The 23,364-nt window shown below is 51.4% G+C and overlaps 9 protein-coding genes across 9 annotated transcripts; 4 read left to right on the top strand and 5 right to left on the bottom strand.

Annotated features, from left to right (window-relative positions):
• Positions 1 to 607: 607 nt before the first annotated feature.
• Positions 608 to 2,292, top strand: CDV56_106080 (mitochondrial processing peptidase; the record flags this gene model as incomplete). Its single annotated transcript, XM_026759699.1, has 5 exons — positions 608 to 757; positions 817 to 942; positions 996 to 1,073; positions 1,143 to 1,837; positions 1,902 to 2,292. 5 exons carry the CDS (start codon positions 608 to 610, stop codon positions 2,290 to 2,292), a joined length of 1,440 nt encoding a protein of 479 aa, XP_026616705.1.
• A 457-nt stretch (positions 2,293 to 2,749) lies between these two features.
• Positions 2,750 to 3,317, bottom strand: CDV56_106009 (PLAC8 family protein; the record flags this gene model as incomplete). The annotated part of the gene is made up of 2 exons (XM_026759628.1): positions 2,750 to 2,983; positions 3,045 to 3,317. The coding sequence occupies 2 exons, from the start codon at positions 3,315 to 3,317 to the stop codon at positions 2,750 to 2,752; spliced, it is 507 nt and encodes a 168-aa protein (XP_026616704.1).
• A 707-nt stretch (positions 3,318 to 4,024) lies between these two features.
• On the top strand, positions 4,025 to 7,568 carry CDV56_105707 (tRNA (cytosine-C5-)-methyltransferase; the record flags this gene model as incomplete). Its single annotated transcript, XM_026759326.1, has 4 exons — positions 4,025 to 4,399; positions 4,810 to 4,991; positions 5,047 to 7,161; positions 7,229 to 7,568. The coding sequence occupies 4 exons, from the start codon at positions 4,025 to 4,027 to the stop codon at positions 7,566 to 7,568; spliced, it is 3,012 nt and encodes a 1,003-aa protein (XP_026616703.1).
• Positions 7,569 to 9,531: 1,963 nt separating this feature from the next.
• On the top strand, positions 9,532 to 12,971 carry CDV56_105285 (glycoside hydrolase family 35 protein; the record flags this gene model as incomplete). Its single annotated transcript, XM_026758904.1, has 9 exons — positions 9,532 to 9,666; positions 9,723 to 9,799; positions 9,864 to 10,166; positions 10,220 to 10,486; positions 10,540 to 10,555; positions 10,603 to 10,698; positions 10,748 to 10,882; positions 10,930 to 11,596; positions 11,647 to 12,971. The coding sequence occupies 9 exons, from the start codon at positions 9,532 to 9,534 to the stop codon at positions 12,969 to 12,971; spliced, it is 3,021 nt and encodes a 1,006-aa protein (XP_026616702.1).
• A 266-nt stretch (positions 12,972 to 13,237) lies between these two features.
• On the bottom strand, positions 13,238 to 14,497 carry CDV56_105167 (uncharacterized protein; the record flags this gene model as incomplete). Its single annotated transcript, XM_026758786.1, has 1 exon — positions 13,238 to 14,497. One exon carries the CDS (start codon positions 14,495 to 14,497, stop codon positions 13,238 to 13,240), a length of 1,260 nt encoding a protein of 419 aa, XP_026616701.1.
• An 845-nt stretch (positions 14,498 to 15,342) lies between these two features.
• Positions 15,343 to 15,855, top strand: CDV56_105062 (uncharacterized protein; the record flags this gene model as incomplete). The annotated part of the gene is made up of 1 exon (XM_026758681.1): positions 15,343 to 15,855. The coding sequence occupies one exon, from the start codon at positions 15,343 to 15,345 to the stop codon at positions 15,853 to 15,855; it is 513 nt and encodes a 170-aa protein (XP_026616700.1).
• Positions 15,856 to 16,371: 516 nt separating this feature from the next.
• Positions 16,372 to 16,736, bottom strand: CDV56_104999 (uncharacterized protein; the record flags this gene model as incomplete). The annotated part of the gene is made up of 2 exons (XM_026758618.1): positions 16,372 to 16,620; positions 16,719 to 16,736. 2 exons carry the CDS (start codon positions 16,734 to 16,736, stop codon positions 16,372 to 16,374), a joined length of 267 nt encoding a protein of 88 aa, XP_026616699.1.
• A 2,192-nt stretch (positions 16,737 to 18,928) lies between these two features.
• Positions 18,929 to 20,197, bottom strand: CDV56_104703 (uncharacterized protein; the record flags this gene model as incomplete). Its single annotated transcript, XM_026758322.1, has 2 exons — positions 18,929 to 20,102; positions 20,151 to 20,197. 2 exons carry the CDS (start codon positions 20,195 to 20,197, stop codon positions 18,929 to 18,931), a joined length of 1,221 nt encoding a protein of 406 aa, XP_026616698.1.
• A 374-nt stretch (positions 20,198 to 20,571) lies between these two features.
• CDV56_104582 (zinc-binding alcohol dehydrogenase family protein) lies at positions 20,572 to 21,747 on the bottom strand (the record flags this gene model as incomplete). The annotated part of the gene is made up of 1 exon (XM_026758201.1): positions 20,572 to 21,747. One exon carries the CDS (start codon positions 21,745 to 21,747, stop codon positions 20,572 to 20,574), a length of 1,176 nt encoding a protein of 391 aa, XP_026616697.1.
• Positions 21,748 to 23,364: the final 1,617 nt, after the last annotated feature.

Genomic DNA, 23,364 nt, shown 5'->3' with positions numbered 1-23,364 from the left:
TACTTCATACCACACAGGACCATTCTGTAAGTTAATCTTAGACTCCTCAATAATCTCCCCACACTGAAAGGAAGCAGACTCATAGCCAACCAGTTCATCATGCGGGAATTTTGAGTGCCAATTGATAGCAGCCTGTATGTTCTGTTCCTGGCCCTTCTTGTTGTAAAATGTTGCAAGAAACTTCAACTCAGCAATCCGTTGACCGTGGGTGATCGGCCACCTTGGGACCAGGTCCCAAGGGTTCCTGCTGTCTGGTGGATCAAATATAAAGTCTATATGCTCAGATTGAGTGCAGGACATGTCTTCCTCATTCGTTATCTTAACTGCGGGTGTTACTGGAGTTGAGGATTGAGGCTTGCTGCCTGTGGTGGTAGCGGGAGGCCCGACAGTATGGGGGGGCGGAGGGGTGACTGTGGTTTTGCAGTGTAGGAAACAGTCGGGAGTGAATGCAGGCTGGTTTGGAAAAGCGGGTCATGTGATTGGCTGGCGAGTTGGCGAACAATTTGACTCCCGAACTTCAACCTCGCATCATCAGGTCTGCCCCATCTCTAGCAACCGTCCCTTTCCATTCCTCCTTCTCCCTTCAGTCTCCCTCCAGTCTTTCACAATGGCCTCTCGGCGCCTAGCGTTCAACTTCAACCAGGCTCTGCGGAGTCGTGCTGCCTTGAAGGCCGTTCAGCCCGTGAAGCGTGGCTTTGCTTCTCCGGTCGCCTTGCCGGCCACCACCCAGTCGACGACTCTCTCCAACGGGTTCACGGTATGAAAGAGAACTCAATTGTATCTCAATGGCTTCGCAATGTTGCTAATCACCCGCAGATCGCGACTGAATACTCCCCATGGGCTCAGACATCTACTGTTGGCGTCTGGATCGACGCCGGCAGCAGGGCAGAGACTGACAAGACCAACGGAACCGCACACTTCCTTGAGCACCTTGCCTTCAAGGTATATATCCAGCCAACGTTTAGATAGTGGATTGGTTGCTGACGGATATGCAGGGTACCAACAAGAGAACCCAGCACCAGCTGGAACTCGAGATCGAGAACATGGGTGCTCACCTCAACGCTTACACTTCGGTACGACCCGGAACGATGATCGAATTGATCTTTCATCAGGAGAAGAATCGAACTAATTGGAGTTTTTAGAGGGAAAACACTGTCTACTACGCCAAGTCCTTCAACAACGATGTCCCCAAGACCGTCGACATCCTCGCCGATATCCTGCAGAACTCGAAGTTGGAGCCCGCTGCTATCGAGCGTGAGAGAGACGTGATTCTGCGTGAGCAGGAGGAGGTTGACAAGCAGCTCGAAGAGGTTGTCTTTGACCACCTGCACGCCACTGCTTTCCAGCACCAGCCCCTTGGTCGCACCATCCTCGGCCCCAAGGAGAACATCCAGACTATCTCCCGGGATAACTTGACCGATTACATCAAGACCAACTACACCGCTGACCGCATGGTTCTGGTCGGTGCTGGTGGCATCCCCCACGAGCAGCTCGTCAAGCTGGCTGAGCAGCACTTCGGTTCCCTCCCCAGCAAGCCCCCAACCTCCGCTGCTCTCGCTCTCACCGCTGAGCAGAAGCGTACCCCCGAGTTCATCGGATCCGAGGTCAGACTTCGTGACGACACTCTTCCTACTGCCCACATTGCCGTTGCTGTTGAGGGTGTCAGCTGGAAGGATGACGACTACTTCACTGCTCTCGTTGCCCAGGCCATCGTCGGCAACTGGGACCGTGCCATGGGCAACTCCCCCTACCTCGGCAGCCGCCTCAGCTCTTTTGTCAGCCACCACAACCTCGCCAACAGCTTCATGAGCTTCTCCACCAGCTACAGCGACACTGGGTAAGTTCATCATTCGCTAGAAGTATGGCAATGCCAGGTAAAAATTGAACTGATTGAAATATAGCCTGTGGGGTATCTACATGGTCTCTGAGAACCTGACCAAGCTCAACGACCTGGTCCACTTCGCCCTCCGTGAGTGGTCTCGCTTGTGCTACAACGTCACCGCCGCCGAGGTTGAGCGTGCCAAGGCTCAGCTCAAGGCCTCCATCCTCCTGTCCCTCGACGGCACCACTGCCGTTGCCGAGGACATTGGTCGCCAGATCATCACCACTGGCCGTCGTCTCAGCCCTGAGGACGTTGAGCGCATTATCGGCCGCATCACCGAGAAGGACGTCATGAACTTCGCCAACCGCAAACTGTGGGATCAGGACATCGCTATCAGCGCTGTCGGTTCCATTGAGGGCATCCTGGACTACCAGCGCATCCGCAATGACATGAGCCGTAACTCCCTGTAAACGAAATTACCGGTTTCTCTTGATGTCTCAGAATTCATGGCCATTGCCTCCTTGTCCAGTTATGTTTCCTTTGTTCCGTTGGTGATTTAATAGATAGAAGAGGTGGAAGTTGCTGAGGTAGCGTGTTCTGTACAGTACACAACTGTTGACTGATATACTCAAAATGTGTATTTTTCTTTTACTTTTAACTCTACCATTCCAGTGATTCATTATTAAGGGAGCTGCATTCACAAACCGAGCATTAGTTCTTGCTTGGAACTTGTGAATACAAGAGAGTGAACGCTAATACCAGTAACCCAAGCCCTCGTAAGATGAATAATGAATTAATGAATATCAGTTCATCTGTCTAACACACCTCACTGAAGATCATCATCAAATTCAGAACCAGAATTACCATTACTTTTATTATCCTATTTAATACCATTAACTGAACAGACAAACCCTAACTACAACAACATTACTGAGGATAAGTCATCTCCGAAGGAGCCTGATACCCGACCTGAAGGTTGTTCGACCGCGCCTCGACCTCCTTCTCGTTCTGCACCAACGTGCAGCACGGGCAGCAATAGGACTGCCAGCAATCTTCGAACGCGGAGCCCTGGATCCCAAACCGTTCACGGAGTTCACCTCGTTTGATCATCAGCAGGACCCAGTAGAGGCCGCAGTAGCCGGAGAGTGCGTAGAGGCAGCACTATGGGTACAGAGAGCGGTTAGTATCGTTGCTGTATGAGAATACACTTGACAATGCATACATCGCCGTTGACGTAGCTGTGCTCCTTCAGAGCGGGATCTTGGAGCCGTGATTGGGTTTTGCCGAACAGGCAGCATGGTGCACACCAGCCGACGAGACCTGAAGGGAGAAATGTCAGATTAGATCGTAGATGAGATATGGGGGAGACGGAGAAGGCGAGGTTATTGAGAGGTCGAGGATCCCTTACAGGTTTCAGTAGGAGAGAAACAGTCCCAGACCACTCATGAGAGTGCTGAGCAGCAGGGGCAGGCTGTTGGGGTTCTTTGATATCCATGCTTGGGTATCCTTCAAGTGCACGACGACGGTTAAGAGTCCCAAAGAATGACCTTAGACACCGAGTCTGAGGGGGAACCAACAATTTAAACTGCAGCGATGGGCAGAGCCTCAAGGAGAACAGAAGTCTCACAAGCTCGAAGCATCGAATTTGTTTTTCTCCACTCGACACGCGAACACTGTCGTGGAGATCCCTGAGGCAAACCCTCAGGCCCTACCTGAACTACGGCCTGCCAGATGTAGGGTCTCTGACCCATCTGAATGAACTTCATATTCTATTTGGCCCAATGGTGGACGAGTCAATCCACTAAACGTGGACATGGCCGAGGCGAGAAAAATTTGTTTGACATTAGAGTTAGCCTGTGATACTCCTTTTTTTGGAGCAGACTATGTAAACCGTCTCTTTGGCGATAAGTGCTGTGAGCCTTTGTGTCTGCTTGTGGAAGAGCTGAACCCAAAACACGAGAACTAGCGACTCCACCATTGTTAGCACAGTGCTCCACAGAGTTAACTATTTCTTTTGAGACAGTCTTTGAGAGCAGTCAACTGGGACCGGATTCGAAGGAAATGATCAGCAAAAAATTGTTCAAGCCTTCAAGGTCTCGCTCAGAAGGGATTGGATGAACGCCCAATCTCGTATCCCTTGCGGCTCAACCGCACAGAGACCCGTAGGATTGACACATCAAACAGTTTTTGCGGGAAGTAGATATGTTGCCAATTTCCCCATACGAGCCCGAGGAAGGTGATCCGATAATCTTGGCCAATTTAAGCTGCCAGGTCAAATTCATCTTCATGTTTGAGCGTTCAGGAGAACTGAAGGTCCAGAAGGTGGTGTCAGGCACGTGCTCAGGGGACATCTCGAGGACTTTTGGGTCCTATATTGGGCTCGGGACGGAGGAGAACAGCGAAATCATCGTCGCATGCATTCACCACAAATTCAAAAGGACTGCAGTAGCATCGAATACCCCTAGCGAGATTCTCATTACTGTCATCTCGAGGGCAGGTAGCGATGAAGTTCAGGGGCGACGGATGTCGGAAACAGCTCGGGATTCGTCGAAAATCAACAAAGTCACCTCGATGCTGGTACTTCACAGTCATCTCTGACTATGGCCTGTTCCTCTGTCTACTTAGCCCTTCTGATAAGTCTTCACGCTCTAGAATAGGTCTTCAAACTACCTAGAAAAAGAGTCGTCAAGGAAGTCCTTGAAGTTCATTGGTCGGTTGTTTGTATAGAGTATGACATAATCGATGCTCGGGCCGAGCATTGATCCGATGCGGGATGTTTTACTTGAGCTTCGCGATGAAGAAATAATTATTTCTGCGCAAGAGCAGGCCGAGCATATCATTGGGCCTCGGCTTCACATCCAAATCATATCACTTGATCGCCATGGGTAAGCGTGGTGGTAGAAAGGTGATCATCCCCAATGTCAATTGGTCTTTGTCTCGATCAATTCATGAAAATGCGTTGCAGCAGCTAACATACTCTGTTGTAGGGTGGTCGAGGCGGCGGCGGGCGCGGGCAGCGCCAGAACTACGCGGACATTCCCAAAACGAATGAGAAGCTAGAGCGCTTTTATACTGAACAAGGTTTTATTCCGGAGGAAGAGAGAGAAGCATTCTGGGAGGCTCTCCGGAGGGACCTCCCAAATAGCTTCCGATTCACTGGTTCCAAAGGGTACGTCATGGCAGACCGAAAATTCCCAGATGCATTGAACTCTGACATTTTGAAGGCATGCCCTTGCTGTCCAGGAAAAGCTCAAGAGTCACTATATTCCCGAGATCACCTCGATCAAGTATGAGGGTAACTTTGTCGAGCCGCCACGCCCAGTTCCTTGGTACCCTGACCAGCTCGCATGGTGGATGACGACCCCCAAGAATGTCGTCCGGCGATTCAAGCCTTTCGCCTCATTTCAGAAGTTCCTTGTCGCCGAGACGGACGTCGGAAATATCACTCGACAGGAGGTTGTGAGCATGATTCCCCCACTGCTCATTGACGTCAGACCCGGCATGACCGTTCTGGACATGTGCGCCGCACCAGGAAGTAAATCTGCGCAATTGATGGAATTGCTTCATGCGGGAGAGGAAGATGCAATGCGCCAGGTCGCCCAGCAAGTGAAGGAAGGGAAGGCAGGGCCGGAACCTATGGGGCCCGAGGGTCTTAACGACGATGGCAGGCCCACTGGTCTTCTCATCGCCAACGATTCCGACTTCAAACGTGCACACATGCTTGTCCATCAAATGAAGCGACTGAGTTCTCCGAATCTTATTGTCACGAATCACGACGCCACTATGTATCCCTCCATCAGATTGCCTCCTCTCCCAGAACCCGACGGCAAGCCCCAAAAGAACAGATACCTGAAATTCGACCGCATCCTCGCCGATGTCCCTTGCACCGGTGATGGTACTGCCAGGAAGAACATCAGTGTGTGGAGAGAATGGGGCCCAGCCAACGCCCTGGGTCTGCACGCTACGCAGGTTCGAATTCTTGTTCGTGCTCTGCAGATGCTGAAGGTTGGTGGACGGGTAGTCTACTCCACTTGCAGCATGAACCCTGTCGAGAACGAGGCCGTTGTTGCTAGTGCCATTACTCGCTGCGGAGGCTCGGCCAATGTCGAAATCCTCGATTGCAGCAATGAACTGCCCGGACTGAAGAGAGCTGCTGGCGTGCACACATGGAAGGTCATGGATCGCGAGGGCCGTATGTACAACAGCTGGAAAGAGGTCGAAGAGCAAAGGGAGCGTGAAGGCATCAACCGCCTGGGCCGGATCGGCGAAGGCATGTTCCCGCCTACCGGAGAGAATGCAGACTTGCCTCTTGAGAGATGCATCCGCGTCTATCCTCATCTCCAAGATACCGGCGGTTTCTTCATCACTGTCCTCGAGAAGAAATCTGAAATTCGCGCCAAGCCGGAAGACTCCTCTAAGGTCATCCCCAAGGCCTCCATTGCAGCTCTGACTGAGGAGCTCGATTTCAAGCAGAAGCACGGAAACGGGCAGCCTCTTGAAAAGCTCGATGCCTTGGACGATCTGGTTGCCCTCGATTCAGAGGCCCAGATGGAGATCGATAAGAACGCCTCTGTTGCTGAAGCGACGCACCAAGTGCCCTACTCAGCAACGAACCAGATCTCGCCTGCAAAGAGAGATGCAGAGGACATGGAAGATGAGCTTCCAGCCAAGAAGGCCAAATTGGAGGATGGTACTGAAGTTGTGCTGGGTGATCGTCCAATCCACCGTCCTCCGCCCGAGGCAGAGAATCCTGAGGTCTCTGATGCCACGCCTACTCCGCTCCCTACGGAGACCCCTCAGCCCGACTCAACCGAGACAAAGCCCCAGGCCCCGCAGAAGCGGAAGCCGGGCCAGCCGATTGAGGAACCATTCAAATATCTGGATCCCAACAACGAGGAACTCGACCCGATTTTCAAGTTCTACGAGATCTCCGAGCGGTTCCCACGCGACCGTTTCATGGTCCGCAACGCGCAGGCCATCCCCACGAGGACTATCTACTACACCAGTGCATTGGCGCGTGACATCCTGATGGCAAACGAGGGTCATGGCATGAAATTCGTGCATTGCGGTGTGAAGATGTTTGTGAAGCAAGATGCACAGCGCCCCAACGTCTGCCGCTGGCGCATCCAGACCGATGGGTTGCGCATCCTTGAACCCTGGGTGGGTCCTGGTAGGGCTGTCGTCCTGACCAAGAAGGAGACCTTGCGCAAACTCCTCGTAGAGATGTTCCCCAAAGTTGCCGATGATGGCTGGAAGGATCTTGGCGAGATTGGCGAACGTGTGCGGGATATCGAAATGGGCTGTAGCATTTTGTATGTTGAGCCCGAGGAGAACTTTAGGTATGTCAAATTCTTCTAGTTCCCCATCATTTACGATCAAGCTAGATGACTGATTGGTGCCCAACAGTGAACACATGGTGCTCCCACTTTGGCGGTCGCTGCATTCCGTCAACCTCATGCTTCCCAAGGAAGACCGTCGTGCAATGCTCCTACGTATCTTCAACGACGAGCCTCAGCTGCTGAACATTACTCAGCAAGGCACGCCTCAAACCTCAACTCCGGTAACACCCGCGGTCGAGCCGACGAATGAGGAAGACGTGTCTGGCATGGCTCCTACGGAAGCGGAAGAGAATGCGCTGAAGCATGAGAATCTTGTGCTAGGCGAAGACCAACAGGAGCAGGTTGATGCTCGGGAGACGTGGACCAAGGCCGGTGACGAAGAGGACCGGTTCAACACAACTGTATAAATATCGTCGAGACGATTTGGTGCTTCATATTTAGTCTTTAAGTCGGTGTTCGGAAAAAAACACTTAAGTCTCAGCTTTATATTCTCTTAGTCTTGTGGTACTCCTATCCGGAGCGAGAACATCACTCAACACTGGGAGTCTCACGAAGTCTCACTAACGACGAATGAGCCGACATGTACTATGATTCAGGATTCATCAGCAGAATGTTGTACTTGCCGGGGGTTGATACGAGCGAGCAGTCTGTGTAGTAGGACCTTCGAAATTTAGACTACTCTACATATGTCTCGGAGGCCAGAACAGGGTGTGGTCCACTCAACTACCAACACTTGACATCTCAAAGCAAGGTTTTGTGCCTGTCGTTGTTACATTTACCATGAGTAGGGTCCAATGTTCACAACGATTGATACCTATGGTATGTCTTAAGGCTTTGAAGGATCTCCATACGCCGGCCAAATCATGCAAGAACTTGATTTTTGAACGTACAGCGATGACCGGCACCCGAGCATTATGGGGCTAGAAACTTGTCCGAGTCCTGCATGCGTACTCGGCACTAGTCTACTCAAAAAGCGAGGTTGAGATTCAATTTAACCGACCGGATAAATGCGTATGCTTCTTTCTAGGTCGCACTGATTGAGTATTTTGCCGAAGACATATCCGGGTCTGAGGGCAAGGTAGCGATGGGGGATGGCTCATGGCTGGCCGCTTCACCCTCGAATCATGAGCATGGGATAGATATGCTGCGTATCTTGTCAATTCACTCTGCCTTTGCATTACAATCACCACCGGGATTCGGTGTACATGATTGCCGCTCTCTTGTTGTCTTAAAGCCTTGTCAGAGGAACAATACACGTCAATTCAATGCGACTGAGCTTTTGGGGATTGATTAGAGACACTTGCACAGACCCGGTGATGGGTACCAAGCTCTCAACCTAACAAACACATCAGCCACTTGCATTAAATGCAATCTGACAGTCGGAATACGGAGGGGAACTAGATACTCGTCTAGAAGAGGAATATTAGCTGATTCGGGACTCCACATTTTACGCTCCACAGTGACCCCCGCAGTCCCGCTTTCTCTTCAGCCATCTGAAAGCTTGGATTACACTGATCCAAGGGAGTTGAATGATCGACATTCAAGAGGACCCTTGGTGAAGGTCACTGAAAGAAAAAAACATCAGCAGCAATGGACGACACCTAGTCATTGAGCGCTGAATCGTTAATCGTTCTGACTGAGCATGTCCACGGAATTGAATCGTCCCTTGCATTGAGTCCCAATCGCAAGCGAGATGACAGGGAATCGACAGGGTAATTATGTCAATCAATGCAACCATGCTACTGCATCATCATTATGATGCGAGTCAAATGCAGCATCGCATGATTCTCCGGCGTGTCTCCGATATGAGGAAAAATTGCAGGCCGTTGGCCCCGCGTTATTGTATACTCCGTCGTCCTACCTATTAAGTGTTGACTCTATTGTGGAGGATCGTCGGCCTGGCTTCCTCTCTGAACCAAGTGCAAGAAACATCACCTCCGCTTTCTCTCCTCCTCAATGATGGCAACTCATCTAGTAGTCTACCCCTCTGAATCCCTGCATCTCTACCTTTCCCAATTCGATTCACCTCCGTCTCGGTCTTTGTTAGCACGAATGATGCATGCACACACCGAGGGCCCCCGTGGCAGATCTGTTCTGGTCCCTTTCCCAAGGGCCCACATCTCCTCTTTGCCTGTTTGTTGTGCTTGGATGAGCAATGACGATGGACACGGTGCGATGGGGAGAATTGTGGATGGCTAGGATCGACATTCCTTTCATTTTTCTTCCCGGGGGATTATGCGGGGTGTTAATGCCGTCGTATATTAAACCAAAGGTCCTGCCCCCCCTGCATCAAAGATCCCGACTCTCAGAAGGCATTGCATACCCTCCCTTCTGAGCTTCTTTCTTCTGCGTTCTTGTCAAAGAAACACCATGAAGCTTCTCTCTGTCTGTGCAGTTGCCTTGCTGGCAACCCAGGCAGCGGGTGCTTCCATCAAGCACAAGCTCAATGGCTTTACTATTATGGATCATTCAGATCCTGCGAAGCGGGAATTGTTACAGAAATACGTATGTGAGACCAGAAACTCAATACTTGATCAACGCGTACTGAGACATAGCTCTAGGTCACCTGGGATGACAAGTCACTGTTTGTCAATGGCGAGAGAATCATGATCTTCAGCGGCGAAGTTCACCCTTTCAGGTGCGTACCAGATCTGGTGATGTACTCTAGATTTCTACGGAACGGAAGTTCTTACAATGTGTAGACTGCCAGTTCCCTCACTCTGGCTCGATGTCTTTCAGAAAATCAAGGCCCTGGGTTTCAATTGCGTTTCATTCTACGTCGACTGGGCCCTCCTTGAAGGAAAACCCGGCGAGTACAGGGCTGAAGGCAACTTTGCCCTCGAGCCTTTCTTTGACGCGGCTAAGAAGGCAGGGATTTATCTTCTTGCTCGTCCAGGACCATACATCAATGCCGAGGCTTCGGGCGGTGGTTTTCCTGGATGGTTGCAGAGAGTGAACGGAACTCTGCGAACGTCCGACGCAGCATACTTAAAGGCTACTGATAAGTATGTGACTTATGACTGTTTATAGTCTCAAAAGCTGCTAACTTTCTGATTAGCTACATTGCCAATGTTGCTGCTACTATTGCCAAAGCTCAAATCACGAATGGGGGCCCGGTTATCCTTTATCAACCCGAGAATGAGTATAGCGGTGCGTGCTGCGGTGCTACTTTCCCCGACGCGGACTACATGCAGTATGTCATCAACCAGGCTCGTAACGCCGGTATTGTCGTACCATTGATCAACAATGATGCCTGGGCTGGAGGACACAATGCCCCTGGGACGGGCAAGGGAGAAGTTGACATCTATGGTCACGATAGCTATCCGTGAGTCTATGTTCCACCTTCTCGAAAGACAGTTCCTAACTTGCTTGAATCAGGCTAGGATTTGACTGTGTATGAATGGATTTCCTTGAAGCTTTGAGCCATTCTAATGGAACTAGGGAAACCCAAGCGTTTGGCCCGAGGGTAACCTGCCAACCACATTCCGGACGGATCACCTGAGAGAGAGCCCGTCGACCCCGTACTCTCTTGTTGAGGTGTGTGATCTCATGCCTTTCAATCCGCACATTACTAAAAGTCGTGAAGTTCCAAGGGGGTTCCTTCGATCCATGGGGTGGACCCGGCTTTGCAGCATGCGCCGCCCTCGTCAATCATGAGTTCGAGAGAGTGTTCTACAAGAATGACCTGAGCTTTGGAGCTGCCCTCCTCAACTTGTACATGGTATGGAAACATCCTGCCTGAACTTGACCAAGTGCTGACCCGCTTAGACCTTTGGCGGCACGAACTGGGGTAACCTTGGCCATCCCGGTGGATACACGTCCTACGATTACGGATCACCGCTGACTGAATCTCGCAACGTCACTCGAGAGAAGTACAGCGAGCTCAAGTTGATTGGTAATTTTGTCAAAGCCTCGCCATCTTACCTTCTGGCTACACCTGGCAATTTGACTACCTCCGGATATGCCGACACCGCTGATTTGACCGTGACTCCTTTGCTTGCCAATGGCACTGGATCGTACTTTGTTGTCAGACATACGGATTACACCAGCCAGGCATCCACCTCGTACAAGCTCAGCCTCCCGACCAGTGCTGGAAGACTCACAGTTCCCCAGCTCGGCGGTACCCTGACGCTCAATGGACGTGATTCCAAGATTCATGTTGTGGACTACAAAGTCGCGGGAACAAATATCCTCTACTCGACTGCCGAAGTCTTCACCTGGAAGAAGTTTGCGGACAGCAAAGTTCTCGTCTTGTATGGTGGACCTGGTGAGCACCACGAACTGGCCGTTTCGTCCAAGTCCGATGTCCAGGTCGTCGAAGGATCAAATTCAGGAATCACCTCGAAGAAGGTTGGCAATGCTGTTGTGGTAGCCTGGGATGTGTCTTCTTCCCGGCGTATTGTTCAGATTGGCGATCTCAAGATCTTCCTGCTAGGTAGGTGTTCTGCTTGTGAATCTCCCACCTCAAAGCTGATGTCCGAGCAGATAGGAACTCTGCTTATAGTTACTGGGTGCCGCAGCTTGACAAGGACGACTCGTCAACGGACTTCAGCTCTGAAAAGACTACTGCTTCGTCCATTATTGTCAAAGCCGGTTACCTTGTGCGAACCGCTTATACCAAAGGCTCCGGCCTCTATCTTACCGCCGATTTCAACGCAACAACTCCTGTTGAAGTGATCGGAGCCCCATCAGGTGCCAGGAACTTGTACATCAACGGCGAGAAGACCCACTTCAAGACCGATAAGAATGGTATCTGGTCTACCGAGATCAAATACAATGCTCCTAAGATCCAGATTCTCCGCTTGAAAGATCTGAATTGGAAGTATCTCGATACTCTGCCGGAAGTCCAGTCAACTTATGACGATTCTGCGTGGCGGGCTGCCGACCTGGAGACCACTTTTAACACCCTGCGACCCTTGACCACGCCGAAGTCTCTGTATTCGTCGGACTATGGCTTCCATACCGGTTACCTGATCTACCGCGGCCACTTTGTTGCCGATGGCAGTGAGACGACCTTTGACGTGCGCACACAAGGTGGCTCGGCCTTTGGCAGTTCCGTATGGTTGAACGGAACATTCCTAGGGTCATGGACTGGTCTCAATGCGAATGCCGATTACAACTCGACCTACAAACTGCCACAGGTCGAGAAAGGCAAGAACTATGTCCTCACTGTTGTCGTTGACAACATGGGTCTTGACGAGAACTGGACTGTCGGCACTGACGAGATGAAGAACCCCCGGGGTATCCTCTCCTACAAGCTCTCCGGCCGTGACGCCACTGCAATCACCTGGAAATTGACAGGAAACCTTGGCGGCGAGGATTACCAGGACAAGATCCGAGGCCCTCTGAACGAAGGTGGATTGTATGCCGAACGACAGGGCTTCCACCAGCCTCAGCCGCCAAGCAAGAACTGGAAGTCTGCTAGTCCTCTCGACGGGTTGTCCAAGCCTGGCATTGGATTCTACAGCGCTCAGTTTAATCTTGATATCCCAAGCGGGTGGGACGTGCCGCTCTACTTCAACTTTGGAAACGGCACGAGCTCCGCGTACCGGGTGCAGCTGTATGTGAACGGGTACCAGTACGGCAAGTTTGTTAGCAACATCGGACCTGAGACAAGCTTCCCCGTCCCGCAGGGTATTCTGAACTACCAGGGAACCAACTGGATCGCAGTGACTCTGTGGGCACTCGAGTCGGATGGTGCCAAGTTGGATGACTTTGAGTTGGTGAACACCACGCCAGTCTTGACTGCGCTATCGAAGATACAGTCATCAAAGCAGCCAAATTACAGTCAACGGAAGGGAGCTTATTGAACTCGGAGATAGATATAGTCATCGGTGCCCCGGTGCATCAGGCACGATAGTCGGGGTACAACAATCAAAAATTGACTGTACATTCACCTGCTTTATGCGAGTAATCTCAATCTACCTGATATCAGATAGTCCATACTCGGAAGTGGAAGTCTGTCAATAGCTAAAACACAGGAAAATGTAAATTGTAAGAAAATGACCTACCTACGTCAATGTAACCTCTACCTTGGTCGCCCCAACATAGCACTCGTCGCTGCGCCCCTGCAATTTTATAGTGTAGCATTGTGAGCAACGCCCGGTGCCTCCGGATCGACAACATCCTCGTCCAGCTCCTCATCCGTCGTTATACCTCTGAGCCGCGGGACGAGATCAATTTCACTTTCAACCTCTGCCATCTTTTCTTGGTCTAAGCCCCTAAGCACCAATTCCACAGCGACATTCCATTTCATGTACAAATTGTACGTTTTGAACGTTGGAATACAAGAACGTGGGATCTGGAAAGTCACTTGACATGGCGCATTTTGATATGACCTGCCATCTTCTGCAGGGTTGAAAAGATGTTTTGTTGTCCAGGTCTTGCTGGCTGAGGGACCCCCTGGCAACTCGAGCTCGAACGTCCCACCCAACGGAGTCCGCTTCCCACGAATACCCGCAGTATCACGGATACGGGCGGTGACTCGATGGAGAGAAATCGGGGGAAGATCAAATCTGTACTCCGCTGGTGACGGTTGCAGCTGGATGGATATTTTGATATCGTCTCCTACAACAGCGTATCTTGGGACCTTGATTGTCGGTGCGAGCCAGAGCAGTGGGTACAGCTTCAATGCACTTCTCACGTACCAAGAGAACGTCTTTTTCTTGGGTTCTTTTTTTCTGTCCATGCAGAGCTGGCCCATTCCTTTTCGCATTACTCCTTTGAATGGCTCGAGCTCTTCGACAGTCACAGGGGGGCCAGAGATTCGCACTGTCTCCGGATATGACTCTGTCTTGGAGGTTTGATCGCCCTCGCCCTGTGAGACGGTCGCAGTCACTGTATATTGAATATGTCCCCATGCAGACATTGGATCTCCACGCCAAGGTTCTCGATGGGGCACGCTCATAGATGGCGGCAAACGATGGCCCCCTGAGCTTTCAAAAGCGGGATCTTCTTTTGGCCAAGAGTGCCTCCAGTACGAGCGTCCATCGTTGATCTTCTTAGCCAGATCCGAAGGGTTTTCCTCGACAGACAGGGGTACGGTGAGTGAGAATTTGGCGATACTGGATCCCACATGGTCGGATGGCTCGAGACGGGTCGTTTGATATGTCAACAGTGACCGATCCTTATTGACGACGCCATTTCCAGGCTGGATGTATGTTTTGCTGCGTCCTTGTAGAGAGATCTCTAGGGAGCTTTCACCTGTCGATGGGTCCCATCCATGGACACTCCCAGTGATAGTATCGCCAGGCGCAAAAAGGCGGTTTGGATGATCGAGGGTTACGTCTAAATCGGCGATCTTGACTGATGCCGCAGACTCAATTGGTGAGTCCATTTGGTGCGGTTTTGAAGAGGTCAAGGTATTAGTGAGGCGTTGATTGCAAGCTGAAAGGCTAAGCCGGGGGACAAGCTTAATATTAGAAGAAAACTGCACCACATGCATCAAAGAGAGCCCTGCAACGTAAGTCAAGCGGCTGAGCTTGGCCCCCATTTTCCGTAACAAATATCATAGCAACCCGGGTGAGGTTTTTGCGGGGTCGTGCGCAGTCACTCTACACAAAGACATACGCAGGAGATGGCGATGGGAGAACTACCCGTCTGGATATCAGGCTCCTACAGGGGAGAAATATTCTCAGTAGGCTCAGGAGGGTGGTGTATCTATTATTCTACTCTTTTTTTCTCCCAAGGAGCCGATTGGGGTACGTATACAATATTGACTACATATGCTCTACCTACATATAGACTGGTATTGTTATTTTGTTAGAGCATATGTTTGTTTGCTGGTATTTGGTGTCAATTTCACAGGTCCTCATATTATTCTTCGTGTAAAAAGGTACGGATACTCCCGAGGTGCCCAGTCCCAGCCACCGCATAATCGAGGCTCCGTTCACTGCACATCATGCATCTCACCAGCGTCGCAGCATTTTCTCCCCTTCCCTTTTGCCAATGTCATTACTCCGTACTATTCAGCATCTCGATCGCGCACCCGCGGTTGATCCCAGCCGCATGTCGCTCGCACCATCACCATACAGACCAACCCACCCAAACAACCATCTACCGCGAAGCACACCACAACCACAACCACAACAATAACCCTCCATCCCAACACCGGACCACACAACCAAATCCATCTTTTTCAAGGGCAAAAAGAAAGGGACGAGGACGAGGACGAGGACAAAAATGACCCCCCTCCGCCGCTACACAACAGTCTCCATCCCCGCCTCCTACGGCCGCCTCGACTCCGGCCCCTCCCCGGGCACAGTAGTAGGGATCGTCCTCGGCAGCGTCGCAGGCTTCATCTTCCTGCTGTACCTCGCCTACCTCGGCCTCGGGCTCAACAACAAACCCCCCGACGACGTGGAAGTCACGACCGTGTCGACGTCGACGGAGTCCGCGCTGGCGAGGCGGGCGCGTCGCGCGCGCCGGGGCGGCGGCGGGAGAGTCGAGGTCGTGGAGGAGCGGCGCGGACGGCATCCTGACGATCATGGGGATAATATTGTGGTGGAGGAGTCGGTGACGTCTGCGTCGAGGACGGATGAGGGGGATGTGGTAGAGGTTTTTGAGGAGCATTCTTCTGTGGATGGGCCGGTGGCGCCGGCGCGGTCGAGGTCGAGGAGGAGTCGGGTGTCGGGGTCTTATCGGACGGTTGATCCGTATGAGTATGGGGGTGGGAGTTCGTATGATGGGCGGTGATGGGATATATTGCAGGTGGAGGGGCTGCTGTTGCGGATTGCGTTTCTTGTGATGCTGTTTTGGATACCCTTGACTTGATGCGAACATGTTACGATGATGACCTTATGCTGTGCATCCGGATAATGAGTTACGAAAGCCATGCCATGCTTATGATTTTATCTGACACCAGGTTCGGTCCGGTTCGTGTGATATAGGTTTCAATCCTGTAAAAATAGGTAAAGAAAAAGTAATATTAACAAGAAGGATAATACAAGACTCCTCGCCCGTTGAGGCACAACCAACAATGCAGGACGACCGAGGGAATGAACGACTGAGAATCCACACAAAGGAGATATGACGAGTCCCGACCTGATAATGCTCCGTATCCGTTCCAGCGCCGTAGCAGAATAGTCAGAAAAATGATGGACAGAAAGGTATTCGAAGCAGAAACAGAATATTCAGGACACTTTGCCTTGGATTTATAACGGCAAAGGTCCCACGATGTCGCCCCATAGCCCCTTTTCGTTTCATTGTTGCTTAGAACAGAATATCCAAGCAGCAACAGCATGCGAGAGCGGCCATGATACCGGCACAAATGCCACCACCTGACGACCCTCCCCGGTCATCGGCATAGTAACCTTGCTGCTGTTGCGGGTATCCTTGCGGAGGGTAGTAGCCGCCTTGATTATAGTAGTCTTGGTTTGCGCCACCAGGCGGAGGTGAGCCAGGGTGGCCGTATGGGCCAGCGTCGTGAACGGGCGCAGGATATGAAGGAGGAGGGCCGTCCTAGAAATTAAGATTAGACGTGAACCCACACTAAATCGCGAAGAGAACGGAAAGAGTGAGGACAGCTTGAGAAGGGATGAGAGATATGGGGAACTAACCGGCTTGTTGTACGACATCTTGATGCTTGGATAAAAGTGAAAAGGTTCTCAATATATTCAGAATATCAAAATGTACAGCTGGTAGACACTGAAGCTGTGATCACTAGTTCGAATAGACTTCGCAGGTGTCGAGTCAAAAGACAGTAGCGCTTAAGCGGTTCGACGCAGGCTGAGGCGGAGATTGCACGGCTGTCAGCTGGTTGCAAGAGGGCGGATAAGGAGAGATATTTCGCTGCGTTGATGTTGACCGTTGCGCTGACGATGTGGAATATGGTAGAAGAAGAAAAGTTGAAAACGAGGGGCAAAGTAGAGGATTTGTTAAGAATGTCAGTCTGTCAGAAGTTAGGAAGTACTCCAAGAAAGAGGAGCCCCAAGCACTTGGCAAATGGCACGGATCCTCCGGATTCGGCAGGCTTGTGGCTGTACCTATGAGTATTGGGACAGATTGGAAACTACTGGCAGAAAGGAGCCATCCTTATTTTATAGACTGTTCTATAATCCATGACCATCACAGGACTGTGTCAATCTCTGGTTCGACGGAGGAGCCATTCCAAGGTAGGTAGGCATCAAAGTCAACTCCGGCACCGCCACCTCTAACTCCGTAATGCATTCGGCCACCCCGCTTCATGGACTGGTCTCGTCGTGCTGGACGTTGGCTGCCAGTGTCGGCGAGTCTTTTGCCTCTATAATGATTGGTAATTTTGACTACATAGGAAACATGGTCTACTTGACTCATTATCAGGAACGCGGTTAGATGCCATATGCTTTATGCCTTAGGCATCAATGGCTTACTAACTGCTTACTAGGTACACGGCCACGTGCTGGCCTTGTCCCCTTGACAGCTTCACTTCAATCTCCATGTTTCTTTAGCCTCATCATGAGCATCATGCTCGTAGTTCTATATCTGGTACGGGGACATTCCCTTGCGAGCCCTCTTAGCATCATAACTTGAATTTTCACTCATCCGGTCACAGAAATATTCTTCCATATTTTTGACAAGTATTGAAGAACTTACTAAATGCTAAAATGTACTCATGAGACTCGAGATTCTCTTCCAGGTTACCCTCAGGGAGTCTTGGGTCCTGCTTGACCAGGATACAAATATTGAGCGTCCATCCCCTCGGGCCTCGGTACTGCCATCCAGTCCCTAGACTACCGCTGCATCTATTCATCACCTCCCTTAGTATCTAGGATGGTTCTGAGAATCCTCAGAAAACCAACAGACTGACAATATTAGCAGAGTACCTGGTGCATAGGCATTGCCCTAAATAGCAAGACCTTCGAGAAAAGGAATGTGAAATGTAGCTGTATCAGCCAAAGGGTTGCCACGGACTGATCCTTGTATTTGACTTGAATTGAAAAGACCTAATTGTTGTCAAGCAGCCTATGAAAATGATCACTAACCATATCGACCCTATATGATTTGAATATCAACGGGTTCTGACGCCGGTACCACGATCAGAGGTCGCCCATTGTTGTCACTGGGCTCTAGAATCTTGGGCCCTATCCAACATGGCACTGTTACTTTGGTAGACAGGTGGTCTTCCTGGGTTCCCCAGTTCCACCAGTCAATCTTTGTCTCTCTCAACTGGGCTCTTAATGAGCCGCCAATCTGCACCTCGTCAGGCAACGGCTGAGTCATGAACGAGGACCACGTCTCTCCAGGATGCAGAGTTGCAAAATCCTCATGGTCGCCGGGTGAGATCTGCATATCAGGATTGTCCCATATTCCCCCTTCACAGCTGTCAGTTGTGCAAGCTGCCCAACGACCACGCCACTGATAAATGGTAGGATAGATCAGAAGCCAAACATGAAAAGTGATCGGTCTGGTCTAGCCAGAAGGGCCAGGATGGTAGGTAATATGAGTTCTCGTTCCCACCCCCCCCTTCTGTAAGGGGACGGTTGATGCGCATTCAATTTTTGCGGTTAGAATCATGGCAGCTTCTTCTCTGGATTCCACGTCAGCAGATAGTCAGATGGGCAGCACAGTAGTCCTTATGCACGAGATAATATCTCCACCAGCCACACATTGGGAGCATGCAATGGCTGCTCCCCTTCTTCTATAGTAAAGGTCAGCACAGGACCGCCTGGCAAGACAAGGCTGGTATCTTAGGTTAAACGGTTCTTGGCTACTCCCCACTCCCATGCGGCGTATCTTTCACCGGGCCAGAATAATGCGTATCTCTCGCTATGCCTTGTAAACAAGGATCTCATTCAACCACTGTAAACTCGACCCAGTTACTAGCCGGCACCACAAGCCCAGGCCGGCCCCCATTATCTTTTGGATCGCGGACCTTGCCATTAATCCACACCACAGTGTTTTCATGATCTCGAAAGTGTCCCCAATCCCACCAGTCAAGCTGAGCTCCCTTAAACCTGTACCGGAATTCATCACCGGGCGCTACATTCTTCGGGAAATCAGTCACCTCCCGCGTGAATGACCACGACTCACCAGGCACCAGGGCCCCAAATTTATTCTGGTCGTTGCGGCCAACATTTACCGGGACGCGCTCAGAAAACATGTATTCGTGGTACGTAAATGAGCCTGCAATTTCATGTGGGCTCCAGTCGTCCTTTCGTCTAAAGTAGAGCCTGAAACCCTCCTGGCGGCGATCCTTATCTTTGAATATGAACGTATGAAATGTGACCGGCTTTCCGTCTAAGCCATCCGGAGCTGCATCATACGAGAGTGTCATTGTGACAGGATAGCGTAGTCTACCCGCTGGATTGCGATCTCTCATCGATAGCGTAGCGGGTCCAGCGACGGTGAGGCTGAAGACCGGGGCGCCACTCATCCTGGCAGGTGCCAAAATAGGTCCGGGTGAAGGCGGCAATGGGCCTACATCGTCTATATCACTTTCATCATAGGCAATGCTCAGTAACTGCTGTGGCCCGCCCGGTAGGACCACTGCAGAGGAATTAGGGCCGAGTGTGCGGCCACTGTGCTCCGCTAATGTGCCCCAGTCCCACAAAAAGATTTGCCCGCCTACCCAGAGGATTTTGTAATATTGCCCTGGTAGGAAGGAATCAAAGTAGACAAACGGCAAGGCCAGCTCCCAGGAAACGCTGGAGCCTGGGTTCAGTTGTTTGAAGCACGGGTCTGACGTGGATACTTCTCTTGCGTGGAGGGATTTTGCGCGCAGCTGGTTAGAGTCGACTTGGACGGGTTCCAGGTCCTTTGTGAATTTAAAATTAGAATGAAGTAGCATTATACCCGGCTGGCCGAATCCATCCTCAATAGGGTCCCAGTGAATAATGCATGGTTGCGTCTGGGGATCATCTGCATCCCGCGTGATTGTGAAGATGATGGGGTATGACGTCTCAACAGTGATATCGAGATCCTTTTTTGCTTCGAAAGTAAGAGTAAGACGGGGAGTCCCTAATCTGTTTGGCTCAGCTTTTTGTTGTGTAGCTTGTCAGGGAGCATCATACGGTCTGTCTGCGGCAGAATATCTCATGAAAGATGAGAGATTACCCATTGGTGCTGGAGTTACATGGAGTGGTGTGGGTGGGAAGTTGTTGGCCCCTTTGAACAGCAAGACACATAAGCATCAAGTCCACTAAGACAATTCCTGTCACATGACAGGTAGTCCCCTTACAATAAGCTTCAATTGCGAGTTCGAGTACGAGATTGGATTCTAAAATCCTGGAAAGCACTGCGGTGGATCTTGCAGCCTTGATAGGGACACCCCCACCTTTACTAACGTACTCTCAGCTATGCATACTCCGCAGAAACCTACGAACTAAAAAGCGACAAGTACAAGCGTTCTTCAGTTAGCTTCCTGCTTCTATGCATCATCTTATCTTTCTATGCCAATCATTTCTGTACCCCGTTTCAACGCCTCAGACGCTCTCACTCCGCAACCTCAACAATCAACTTCGTACAACTCACCCCCCGGAGCAGTTTGTCCAACCCAGCATTGATAGCCCCCAAACCCTTTCCCACGACGCTCGGCTCCGGACTCGGCCTGATGGTCCCCTTGGCCAGGTTCTCCCTCAGCCACGTCCCAATCCAGTATCGGAACTGCTCCAGCCTCTCCCCTTCCACCGTTGACGGCAGCACAAATATCGTCTCCACCCCGTCCACGACCTCCGCATCCGGAGGAACCACGGGTGCCGACCCGATCTTCGCCGTCTTCGCCTTCTTCCCTTCTTGATCTCCTCCGAGGAATGTCTTAAGCACAGCCTGACATGGCGCCAGCTGCCCGGTAGCAAGAAAACAATGCCGGATCACTAACCCGTCCTCCTTGGCCGCCGAAACGATCGCATCCACAACTTGTGGGTCTTTGTAGTCGAACACGCGGTCCGCGCCCAGTGAACCCACATAACTCTTATTCGCCGATCCGGCCGTGGCGTACACGGCTGCGAAAGAAGAGGTGGGATCTTCCCGCAGCAGCCGGGCTGTTTGTACGCCCATGGTGCCGACGCTAGAGGAGGCACCCCAGATTAGGAGAGCTTCTCTTTTTTCCATGTTATTCTTTTGCTCCCCTCCGCTGGTATCAGCACCGGTAGAGCCAGCAGAGACTGGAGCAGAAGCAGTGGCTTCTCCCATCCGGGGGATCCCCATGACATCCCACGCGTTAAGGGGTACCTCGACGGCGACGGGCAAGGTTGCCGCGTGGTTCCAAGACATGGCCCCGTCCGGGAGGGGCACAGCATGCTGCCAGGGGACGAGGCACCGCTCCTGAAATGCGCCGTAGTCTGGATCGCAGGACTTCCAGAAAGAGGCGGCGTAGGCGGCGACGCGGGTGATACCCGGTCGGAAGGAGGGGGCCGGATCATTGTCGGTAGCACCGGTGGGGACGTTGTCGCCGACCTCGAGGACTAACCCCGACATGTCGAAGCCAATGACCGTGGGGTACGTGGGTATGAAGAGGCCTTGGTCACGCATATAGGCGTCTGCCGGGTTGAGGGCTACGGATTTGACAGCGATGAGGAGCTCATCTGGTCCTGGCTTTGGGGTGGGCCGGGTTTGGAGCTCAAAGGGTTGGCCTTTGGCCGGGGAGACGGCGGCGAGGTGGGTGGCCATTTGGACTTTTTGTGGAAGTAGAGGTATTCAAGTCAAGGTTTCATGATTCTGATGCCATAGACATTAGCCTCTCTTTCTAGGATATTGAGGAGTCACCTTCTTCTTATACAATTAAGCTATCATTTCAAACCACGTACTCTTTGATGTAGTGACGGTCCGTCCGATGCGGCCCTGTTGATTATAGATGGTTAGGGCAGAAGTCGCAGCCAATCAGAGACCTCTGCATCCGAGGAATAGCTAGTGTCCTTGGGGGTGACCATGACCGCCTCCACCTGCTACGGATCTCTTCGTCATGAATCCATTTCGAGCTCGGGAAAATCCCTCACAGGCAAGCTGCGCAAAGCATTGGACAATTAACCAAGTATGGCCTCGACTTGTCCAAGAGATGTTCGGGAGCGTAGGACTCTGCGGAGGTCGAGATTTGGCTGCCGAAATTGCAAGCTCAGAAAACTCAAGGTGGGTGGCTCTCGGCTTTCCTAGACTGGTGCTTGGCTGAACGAATTTCCTTGGCCTCCTAGTGCGACGAAGGCAAACCACATTGCAAGAGATGTAGTTCGTTCGGGGTATTATGCAACTTCATGTCTAATATTCCCGACCTACAACCCATCGCCGCTGACACAGGGAGGCCATGGGTGGTTCGAGGAAAAGCAGAGCTTCAACCCCCTGTCGCCAGTGCTGTCTGGACGTCTGACGAATCCACGTTCTATCAATTGAACGCAAAGTGTCAAGATTTCATCACCCGGTATCTTGGACGAAGTCTCATTACCCCAGATGACCCGAATATGATACACGTTAATCGCAAGCTCCTGAGACTAGCCTTCGCCGTAAGTATTATTACATTGATTCTGTCACCATCAGACAGAATCGAAGCGGGATTATACGTTATGGGCCTGAGCTCGGCTAACATATGGCTTACAGTACCCTTTTTTAATGCACGCCTCTCTAGCTGTGGCACGTACATATGACCGCCATCTGAATAGCTCATTAGGCTGTCGTCGCAGTCTAGAAGAGTGCTATCACTGGTCTCAAAGCACAGCTCTTCTCAACAGGCGGTTAAGGGAACCGATTGAAGCGAAAGATAAGGATCCAATCTGGGGCACTGCGGCCGCTCTGGCTCTCTTGACCTTCTCGTCCCCTGATGCATGCACGCCGGAAGAATCGTGGCCTTTAAAGTCCTCTGACCACTCCGATTTGGACTGGTTACGTATGAGCAAGGGTAAAATGTCACTGTGGCACATAGTGAACCCGCTACGACCGGACAGTCTTTTCCGCGTCATGGCGGCGACCTTTGCTCATATGCATTCACCCTTGCCAGAGAGGGGCATAGATGGTATACCAAGGGCCTTGGCTGCCATGTGTCTCCTCAAAGACTCATCTACGGCGGAAAACAATCCGTATTTCTATGCTGCCCACGCAGTATCCCAGATCCTGGACCTCCCGGATAGCGAGGTCACAACAGGTCAAACTCAACTCTTCACGCGCAGTATCCATGGCCCTTTCGAAGACTTGCTCCGGAAAAGGGACCCTGTCGCGCTTTTGTTGCTGTATCTATGGTACCGCAAAGCAAGTCGCAGTATATGGTGGATTGAACTTAGAGCTAGAGTGGAATGTCCTTCT

The sequence above is a fragment of the Aspergillus thermomutatus genome (genome assembly GCF_002237265.1).
Source record: "Aspergillus thermomutatus strain HMR AF 39 chromosome Unknown NODE_36, whole genome shotgun sequence".
Taxonomy (NCBI): Eukaryota; Fungi; Ascomycota; class Eurotiomycetes; order Eurotiales; family Aspergillaceae; genus Aspergillus; species Aspergillus thermomutatus.
This window is presented reverse-complemented; position numbering and strand designations above follow the sequence as displayed.